The 10,794-nt window shown below is 49.0% G+C and overlaps 1 protein-coding gene across 1 annotated transcript; it reads right to left on the minus strand.

The window, feature by feature from the left end:
• Positions 1 to 1,648: 1,648 nt before the first annotated feature.
• On the minus strand, positions 1,649 to 8,942 carry ndufb5 (NADH:ubiquinone oxidoreductase subunit B5). Its single transcript, XM_078410095.1, is given in 7 exon segments — positions 1,649 to 1,851; positions 2,948 to 3,054; positions 3,436 to 3,497; positions 4,605 to 4,671; positions 7,378 to 7,463; positions 8,751 to 8,915; positions 8,918 to 8,942. Coding segments are annotated over 7 exon segments (633 nt in total). The 3' UTR covers positions 1,649 to 1,730.
• Between the last annotated feature and the right edge of the window lie 1,852 nt (positions 8,943 to 10,794).

Genomic DNA, 10,794 nt, shown 5'->3' on the forward strand with positions numbered 1-10,794 from the left:
GATAGTGCTATTGTACGGGGTGATCGCGGGTTGGCACAGACTCAGTGGGCTGAAGGGCCTGTTTCCACGCTGTATCTCCAAAACTTTTTTTAAAACTGTGTTCATCACCTAACGTGATGCTCCCCTAAACAAATCAGTCACAGGCTGCATCCTTGACATGTCCAGCCTTCAATGCCAATCCCCAGATGAGATTATGATCCAACTCAATGGCTTGGTTGTAATTATGTATTGTCTTTCCGCTGACTGGATAGGGTGGCACGGTCGCGCAGCGGTAAAGTTGCTGCCTTACAGCGAATGCAGCGCCGGAGACCCGGGTTCCATCCCGACTATGGGTGCTGTCTGTACGGAGTTTGTACGTTCTCCCCGTGACCTGCGTGGGTTTCCTCTGAGATCTTCTGTTTCCTCCCACACTCCAAAGACGTGCAGGTATGTAGGTCCATTGGCTTGGTAAATGTAAAAATTGTCCCTAGTGTGTGTAGGATAGTGTTAGTGTGCGGGGATCGCTGGTCGGCGCGGACCCGGTGGGCCAAAGGGCCTGTTTCCACGCTGTATCTCTAAACTAAAGCTTGCTTTATCGGTCTGAACCAGCATCCCCATATGAATAAGGTGGCAGGTATCACCAGGCATCTTTCCTGTCCGAAAGAAATGATGGTAGAACTGCCTCCTATTTTCCCAGTGCCCTTCTATCCATATCCCACCATCCAGGTTTACATTTCACACCTCCACACTCCTTACCTGACATGCTTTTGTCACTTTTCCATCTCTAGCCTGTCACTGACTCCAACCCATCCTCACCCGTGTTCACCGTGTTAGGTTTTGTCCTGCACCTACCTCACCATTCCAGCATCTGTGGAGGGAATGGAGAGGCAACGTTTCGGGTCCCGTCTGAAGAACGGTCAGCGGATGGTGCAGCGGCAGAGTTGCTGCCTCACAGCGCCAGAAACCCGGGTTCCACGCTGATTCCAGGTGGTCTGTGCGGAGTTTGTACACACTTCTCCCTGTGACCGCTTGGGTTTTCTTCCACATCCCAAAGACGTGCAGGTCTGTGCGTTAATTGGCTTCCGTAAGTCGTAAACTGTCCCGAGTGTGTGGGATAGTGCCAGTGTACGGGGTGAGCGCTGGTCGGCGCGGACTCAGTGGCCCAAAGAGCCTGTTTCTGCACTGTATCTCGAAAGGAAAGATAGACACAGTGCTGGAGTAACTCAGGGGGTCAGGCAGTGTCTGTGGAGAACATGGATAGGTGACGTTTCACAGAGTGCTGGAGTAACTCAACGGGTCAGGCAGCATCTCTGGAGAACATGGATAGGTGACGTTTCACAGAGTGCTGGAGTAACTCAGCGGGTCAGGCAGCATCTCTGGAGAACATGGATGGGTGACGTTTCACAGAGTGCTGGAGTAACTCAGCGGGTCAGGCAGTGTCTCTGGAGGACTTGGATAGGAGGATCGGGACCCTTTATCCCGAAACAGCAGGAACATCGCCTATCTGTGTTCTCCAGAGATGCTGCCCGTTACTCCAGCACCTAGGGTCTGTGTTTGGTGAAAACCAGCATCTGCAGTTCTTTGATGAATAATGAATACAAATTTCATGTAATAATGTATAAAACTAATAATGTATACAAATATTTTGTCAAAGTAATGATAATGCAAACAGATACGTGATAATTTATTGAACAATGTCTTCATACATTCTTGGTTTTGGTGAATATTATTATCCAGCAATCTTTGTCCACTTAGTAGTCTGGGCTTGACTTTGGAGAGTTATCAATTAAATTCTTATCCAGGGTTTCATACTGATACCAGGCACCGTCTCCCCTCTCCCTCATCAGCCTCCGCACCTCCAGTTGTTTAAGCCTGTAATCAAAGACAAACAGTTCAGAAGTGATAGGAGAGGAATTAGGCCACTCGGCCCATCAAGTCTACTCTGCCATTCAATCATGGCTGATCTATCTCTCCCTCCTAACCCCATTCTCCTGCCTTCTCCCTGACTCCCGCACTAATCAAGAATCTATCTATCTAAATATATCCACTGACTTGGCCTCCACAGCCGTCTGTGGCAATGAATCCCACAGCTGAGGAATAAGCTGTGAACAGTCACCAGCTTTCAAACCAGAAACTATTTTACAATAAACAGCTTCCATTCTACCAGCTCTTTTCGATTGTCACAGGGGATGAAGCTGTTCCTAGATGCATGCATTTGGTCAAGAAAATTTGGCCAGATGTGACACCGAGAACAGAGGAGGGCTCTGCGTGGGGGGGAACACTGTGGGGAGGGGGAGAACAGAGGAGGACCTGGCATGGGGGGACCGTCGTGGGGGGGGGGGGGAGCAGAGGAGGACCTGGCATGGGGGGGACCGTCGTGGGGGGGGGGAGAGAACAAAGGCGGACCCGGTGGAGGGGAAATTACCATGAGGGGTGGGGAGAACATAGGAGGACTTGGCATGGGAGGACTGCCGTGGGGGGGGAGTGGAGAACAGAGGAGGACCCGGTGGTGGGGAATCACCGTGAGGGGTGGGGAGGAGAACAGAGGAGACCTGGTGTAGGGGGAACCCCATGGCACGGGGGGGGGGGAGGAGAACAGAGGAGGACCCGGCTTGGGATATTTTGTAACTTTGCGTCGCCCTTTATGTGGAGACTCTTTGCATACCTCGATTATGCAAATCAAAGAATTCCGCCGTGACAATAAAGTATCATTCCTTCATTCGTTCAAAATTAGAAACAACAAGGGCTGGAGATTTAAATGACTTACTCTGGTACATACCAATATTGTAAGTCTTCAACATGATAACTTTCAAACAAGAACGACATACTTTCTTGAAGGTGTTTGGCAGGTTGATACCAACACTGCCGTTTGATGTATGCAAAGATTGGAGTTTCAGCACACATTTTGAAATACATATAACCCCAAAAGTAAAAAAGAAAATGCTGCTGGAAGTTTGCTGCTTCTTACCTCAGGTCTGCTTTCCCTGCTTCAATTGCGATGAGGGCCATCATTTTCTCATAGCCCTTCTCAGGTGGGTCATAGAGCCTTCGTGAAATCCACCTGGTTATGGGATGCTGCAAGGAAAAACAAAACATGCTAAAATATGTAGTAACTGCTGGAGAAACTCAGCTGGTCAGGCAGCATCTCAGGAGAGAAGGAATGGGTGGTGTTTTGGGTCGAGACCCTTCTGAAGAGTACAGGCCCAGTGCCATTAAACGCTCACCATATGTTAACCCACTCATTCCTGGGATCATTCTTGTAAACCTCCTCAGGAACCTCTCCAGAGCCAGCACATCCTTCCTCAGAAACAGGGCCCAAATATGCTCACAATACATCAAGTATGGCCTGACCAGCGCCTTACAGAGCCTCAGCATCACATCCCCATTGTTGTATTCTAGCCCTCTTGAAATAAATGCAAGAATTTTTTAAATGAGTGCTTGAAAAAGGGTCCTGACCTTGTGGTATTCCCAGTGCTCCGGGACATAATCCTCTGGGATCTCCGTAAGATCGGCAGTACCTGCAAAATGCAATAAACGCACCATTCAATTTGTCTATATTTTGGGAGTAAACAAACTTAACCTGAACGAAGTCAATTCTTGGTGATACATTTAAATGAGTTTCTCCCCTCCAAGTGGAATAAATGTGGTTTTACACTGCTCCACTATACATACTTTATATATTATTAAACGTTAAAGAGAGCTAGATAGAGCTCTTAAGGATAGCGGAGTCAGGGGGTATGGGGAGAAGGCAGGAACGGGGTACTGATTGAGAATGATCAGCCATGATCACATTGAATGGTGGTGCTGGCTCGAAGGGCCGAATGGCCTCCTCCTGCACCTATTGTCTATTGTCCATTGTTTAATTTTGCTTAGCCATCCAGGGCGCGGTTGGTGGAGCCACTGCCTCACAGCACCAGAGTCCGGGGTTCAATTCTGACCTCAGGCGCTGTCAGTGTGGAGTTTGCACGTTCTCCCCGTGTCTTCCAGGTATCCCGATTTCTTCCCACATCCCAAAGACGTGCAGGTTTGTAAATTAATTGTAAATTCCCCCGAGTGTGTAAGGAATGGATGAGAATGTGGGGTAACATAGAACTAATGCGAATGGGCGATCTATGGTCAGCATGAACTCAGTGGGCTGAATGGCCTCTTTCCATCGAAGGTAGACGCAAAATGCTGGAGTAACTCAGCGGGACAGTCAGCATCTCTGGAAAGAAGGAATGGGTGATGACTGAAGAAGGGTCTCGACCCGAAACGTCACCCATTCCTTCTCTCCAGAGATGCTGCCTGTCCCGCTGAGTTACTCCAGCATTTTGCATCTGCCTTCGATTTAAAACCAGCATCTATCTGCAATTCTTTCTTGCACATTTTGGCTTGTTTCAAAGCTGCATCTCTGAACATATTTTAACAATTTAAAATATAAGAATTTCATTGTTGCGTTTCAGTCCATATGACGATTAAACACTCTCGACACTTGAAACGAGAGAAATTTCTGAATTAAAGAGATTAAGCTGTCTTTAATTAAGAAATGATGTGAAAATTCCTTTATATTTTACGTCAAGTCAACTTTTAGCTTTATTTCAAACTGTGTTCTGTATCCCAAATGATTACTATTGCAAGATACTTACCAATAAAAATATTGACAAAAGTGATTAATGCCGCCATTGGTATTCCAGTCAATAAAATATAGAATCTCTGCAGGGGAAATTGATAGCAGAATTAGAAGTGCCTTTTTATTCATGTTTTAAAGGTTTCAAACATTAATTTAGTGATCTCAAGGGAAGAATAATCGTTGCTGCTATTACTATGGATAGAATGCTAAATAAGTATCGACAAAGGAGGTCAATTCGCAACAACCTCTCTGGCAGCAGGCAGCAGAAATCCAGCAAGACACCTTGTTCTCAACAAAAGGCATTTAAACGCAATTCATCAATTCAGCCTGCATTAGACAATGTGGACATCATAAAAACCTACAGATGCTCCTCATGGAAGCTTTACTAAATAAAATTTGGCATTGAGTTATAAGCACATGTTAACACCAGTGTTCGAAAGCAGGGCAGGTTTTAAAGGAGTTAATTAAAGGGGGAAGGAAGAGAAGAGAAGCTTGAGAGTTTTATCAAATTCCAAGATATCGGTACAGCAACTGATGAATACCGAAGAACACAGAAGCAAAGACAGTAAATCCTCGTTTTAACGCACCACATGGGTGGGATGTACGTTATTGCTGATTGTCCACTATAACCGAATAAGGAATCTACTCTATCATATCATATCATATCATATATATACAGCCGGAAACAGGCCTTTTCGGCCCTCCAAGTCCATGCCGCCCAGCAATCCCCGCACATTAACACTATCCTACACCCACTAGGGACAATTTTTACATTTACCCAGCCAATTAACCTACATACCTGCACGTCTTTGGAGTGTGGGAGGAAACCGAAGATCTCGGAGAAAACCCACGCAGGTCACGGGGAGAACGTACAAACTCCTTACAGTGCAGCACCCGTAGTCAGGATCGAACCTGAGTGTCCGGCGCTGCATTCGCTGTAAAGCAGCAACTCTACCGCTGCGCACTCTAACCACCAAGCGGTCAGTCACTCCGTGAAACAAGTTGTTTTCAAATACAAAGTCCTTTACAACAGCTAAAAATGTATCTTTGCTGCTGCAAATAAAAATACTAAAGGCTGTTTGTTACGTTGTTTAATAGAGTTAAACATCGATCGAAGCGATTGCTTGTCAATTTCAACGCCCTGTCAATTTATAGACAATAGGTGCAGGAGGAGACCATTCGGCCCTTCGAGCCAGCACCGCCATTCAATGTGATCATGGCTGATCATATTCAATCAGTACCCCGCTCCTGCCTTCTCCCCATACCCCTGGCTCCGCTATCCTTAAGAGCTCTATCTAGCTCTCTCTTGAATGCATTCAGAGAATTGGCCTCCACTGCCTTCTGAGGCAGAGAATTCCACAGATTCACAACTCTCTGACTGAAAAAGTTTTTCCTCATCTCCATTCTAAATGGCCTACCCCTTATTCTAAAACTGTGGCCCCTGGTTCTGGACTTGGGAAGATGTTTCCTGCCTCTAACGTGTCCAACCCCTTAATAATCTTATACGTTTCGATAAGATCCCCTCTCATCCTTCTAAATTCCAGTGTATACAAGCCTAGTCGCTCCAGTCTTTCAACATACGACAGTGCCGCAATTCCCGGAATTAACCTAGTAAACCTACGCTGCACGCCCTCAATAGCAAGAATATCTTCCTCAAATTTGGAGACCAAAACTGCACACAGTACTCCAGGTGCGGTCTCACTAGGGCCCTGTACAACTGCAGAAGGACCTCTTTGCTCCTATACTCATTTCAACGCCCTGTCAATCTCAACGCCTTGTCAATTTCAACGCCCTGTCAATTTCACCAGCATCCGCAGTGGAACTAGCAGCATGTTCTTCAAGAGACAGTGCGCTTTAACCAAAATCCCTCGTGTACAGCTTCATAATAACGAGGGTTTACTGTATAAAAATTCAGAGGACAGTATAAAACAAATCTGCCGATCACATTTACACAAGAAATCTAAAAAAAGAAAATTATTCAATGCGAACATTGAAGATATCTTCACTAAATGCTGGAGTAACTCAGTGGGACAAGCAACATCTTCCTTCTACCCAGAGATGCTGCCTGACCCGCTGAATTACTCCAGCAGTTTGGGTCTATCTTCAATGTAAACCAGCATCTGCAGTTTCTTCCTACACACTCAATGTGAACACATTGGTTATACTAGTAATCCGAGATGGCGTAATAGGCAGTCTTTGGTCCATAGTCACTTTACAAATAATAGGACATAGAAAAGTTCAGCACAGGAACAGGCCCTTCGGCCTATTGTGTCCATTCCGACAACGATGCTATCTATCTAATCACATTTGCCTGCAATTGGCACATTTCCCTCCATTCCCCTTTTGTTCATAGGCCTCATAAATCTCGCAGGTACATCTGCTTCTACCACCTCCCGAAGCAACATGTACCTGGTGCCTCTCACTCTCCATATTAAAAACAAACTTAGCCCGCACATCTCCCTCTCAACTTTTTATGGATGTTCGTTGAATATACATTATATTCACACAGTTAATTAACAACTGAAAGCTTTCGGTATTAAGTGCCAGCATTATGATGAACCAAAGAATAGTCATTGGGTCATACAGCATGGAAACAGGCCCTTCAGCCCAACGCCTATACCAACCAAGATGCCCCATCTAAACTGGTCCCGATTGCCTGCATTCGATCCATGTCTCTCTAAACCTTTCCTATCTCTGTAAATGTCCAATTACATACATTTTAACATCATGATGAATTTTTCACAAACGGGGATTATTTAACAAAATTCAGCCACGACTTGGATACATACCAAGAGACGCAAAAACCGACGGTCATAATATTGACTGGACTTGACAACAAACATTTGTTTCCCTTGACTTCCGTAGCGAACTGCAGCTGAAATACAAAAATTTTGAAACAATGAAAAGATCTAATAAGCATCTCAGAAACAAACTGTACAGTGTACGCCTTTTAGCAGTGTACACGTGGGTGATCAGTCACTGAATTTATATAAAGCTAAACTGAGATTTGTAACATTAAGGGAAATAATGGGCACAACTATCAGGAGAAAAAGAGAATTAATTGTCAGAACCAGCCATGATTTGATAGTTTAGTTTAGTAAAGAGAAACTGCGTGGAAACAGGCCCTTCGGCCCACCGAGTCCATACAGACCATCGATAACCCATTCACACTGGTTCTGTTATCCCACTTTCTCATTCCAGAGACCCGGCCCAGAGTTACTTCAGCACTTTGCATCTATCTACCACAGGAGACTTGTTTAAGGTAGGTGGGGAAAGGTTTAATAGGAGCCTGAGGAAAAATATTTCCACAGAGAAGGTGGAGGGTGCGTGGAACGAGCTGCCAGAGGAGGTAGTTGAGGCAGATACAAAAAACATTTCAAATACATTTAGACAGGTACATGGACAGGAAAGGTTTAAAGGAATATGGGCCAAATGCGGGCAGGTGAGACGAGTGTAGATGGGGGCATGTTGGTCATTGGGGGCAAGTTGGGCTGAAGGGCCTGTTTCCACGTTGCATGACTCATGACAATGAAGCAACATGACAATATAACAGCATTCCCGAGACATTTGGAGGGAAACGGGCCAAACGGGACTAGTGTAGATGGGGCATGTTGGTCCAGCATCTGCTTCCACACTACATGACTACGAGGCAAGGACTATAACAGCATTTAAAAGACAGATTTGGACAGGGATACGTGGATAGGATGGGTTTAAGAGGGAAACGGGCCAAATGTGGGCAGGTGGGACTAGTGTGGCGATGGGGCATCTGGGTTGGGATGGGCGAGTTGGGCCAGAACGAGGGCCTGTTTCCACGCTGTGTGATGCTAATGACTTTGAGGCAAGGGGGGGGGTTGGAACAACTTCAAAGAGACATGTGGGCTGCCATGGGGTACATGGATAGGATAGGAAAGGATAGGTTGGAAGGAAATGGGCCAAACGTGGGACATCTGGGCTAGCACGGGTTAGTTGGGCCGAAGGGCCTGTTTTCCCAGGGCGAATTGTTCCAAGATGCACAGAAGACAACAATAAACCTGTTTCCCAAGCCTTCTAGAACCTTCTAACGCTCCCCTCTCCACCTTTAAGCTGCCCCCGACAGTCAAGGTCAACCCCCCTTCATTCCCCATCACCTCCCCCCCCCCCCCCCGGACAAGGCCGGCCTCACCACCGTGAGCCCCCCCGGGGCCGGGCCGGAGTAGGAGCAGGGACGCGCTCGCCAGCCGCTGCCGCTGCCGCACAGCTCCGGGAGGCCGGGGGACCGAGCGGCCCAGGGCAGCCGCCGCGGCCCGCAGCAAACCCAGCGCCGCCATCTTCACTCTTCCCCCGCCGACAGCGGAGTGAAGCCGCCCGCCGCCATCTTGGGTTAGGGCAAGCAGCTGATTGGCCGGGAGCACCACACAAAGGTTAAAGGGGGGGAGGCGGGGAGTTGCTGCAGAGAACGAGCCCCACCTATTTCGTCAAACGCCAAGGGGGGGGGGCTGCAGAGAACGACCCCCCCCTATATCATCAAATGACGGGGGGGGGCTGCAGAGAACGACCCCCCCCATATCATCAAACGCCAAGGGGGGGGGCTGCAGAGAACGAGCCCCCTCCCCATATCATCAAATGCCAGGGACGGGGGGGGGGGGGCTGCAGAGAACGAGCCCCGCCCCCCCCCCCCCCCCCCTATATCATCAATCGACTACTCTCATGTTTCATGCAGGTTCCCATGCTGTGCATCCACAATGCAAACTGCTCTGGTGGTTGCAGCTGCACAATGCACGCTTGTTTGTGCTCACTTTGATGCACATCCTGCCTGTATTGCCATTGGCGAGGGTGCAAGAGACTGCAAATGTTGCAAACTGAAGTAAAAACACAACGGAGAACGGGATTAAAGGGCCCGGGCTGGCGGAGACCAGGACAGGTTTGTGTCCGTCACCCGGTGGGGAGACGGGGTCAGTGTGAGCCAATGAGCGGTCTGTTACTAAGGGAGGGGAGGCAGAGTGAGCCAATGAGCGGTCAGTTACTAAGGGAGGGGAGGCAGAGTGAGCCAATGAGCGGCCTGTTGCCAGGGGAGGGAGGACGGTAAGCCAATCAGCGGCCTGTTACTAAGGGAGGGGGTTCAGTGCGGCCAATAAGGACCTGTTACTAAGGGAGGGGTGCAGAGTGAACCAATGAAAGGCCTGTTGCTAGGTGCAGGGGAGGCACATTGAGCCAATGAGCGGCCGTTACTAAGGTAGGGAGGGCAGAGTGAGCCAATGTGCGGCCAGTTGCCAGGGGAGGGAGGACAGAGTGAGCCAATGAGCGGCCTGTTACTAAGGGAGGGGAGGACAGTGAGCCAATGAGCGGCCTGTTGCTAAGGGAAGGGAGGACAGATAAGCCAATGAGCGGCCCGTTGCCAGGGGAAGGAGGACAGTGAGCCAATGAGCGGCCTGTTACTAAGGGCGGGGCGGGAAGAGTGAGCCAATGAGCGGCCCGTTAATCAGGGAGATGGATGAGTGCGCCAATGAGCGGCCTGTTACTAAGGGAGCGAGGGCTGAGCGAGCCAATGAGCGGCTTGTTACTAAGGGAGGGGAGGCAGAGTGGGCCAATGAGCGGCCTGTTGCCAGGAGAGGGCGGGTCAGTGCGACCAATGAGCGGCCCTGTTACTGAGGGAGTGGGGGCTGAGTGAGCCAATGAGCGGCCTATTACTAAGGGAGGGGAGGCAGAGTAAGCCAATGAGCAGCCTGTTACTAAGGGAGGAAGTTCAGTGCGGCCAATGAGCGGCCCTGTTACTGAGGGAGTGGGGGCTGAATGAGCCAATGAGCGGCCTGATACTAAGGGAGGGGAGGCAGAGTGAGCCAATTAGCGGCCTGTTACTAAGGGAGGACGTTCAGTGCGGCCAATGAGGACCTGTTACTAAAGGAGGGGGGCATAGTGAACCAATGAGCCGAATGTTACTGAGGGAGGGAGGCAGAATGAGCCAATGAGAGGCCTATTACTAAGGGATGGCAGGTCAAATGAGCCAATGACCGGCCTGTTGCCAGGGGAGGGGAGGCAGAGTGAGCCAATGAGCGGCCTTTTTGCCAGAGGAGGGAGGACAGTGCGGCCAATGAGCGGCCTGTTACCGAGGGAGGGTAGGCAGAGTGGGCCAATGAGCGGCCTTTTTGCCAGGGGAGGGAGGACAGTGCGGCCAATGAGCGGCCTGTTACCGAGGGAGGGTAGGCAGAGTGGGCCAATGAGCGGCCTGT

This window comes from Rhinoraja longicauda, chromosome 13, assembly GCF_053455715.1.
Source record: "Rhinoraja longicauda isolate Sanriku21f chromosome 13, sRhiLon1.1, whole genome shotgun sequence".
Classification (NCBI taxonomy): Eukaryota; Metazoa; Chordata; class Chondrichthyes; order Rajiformes; family Arhynchobatidae; genus Rhinoraja; species Rhinoraja longicauda.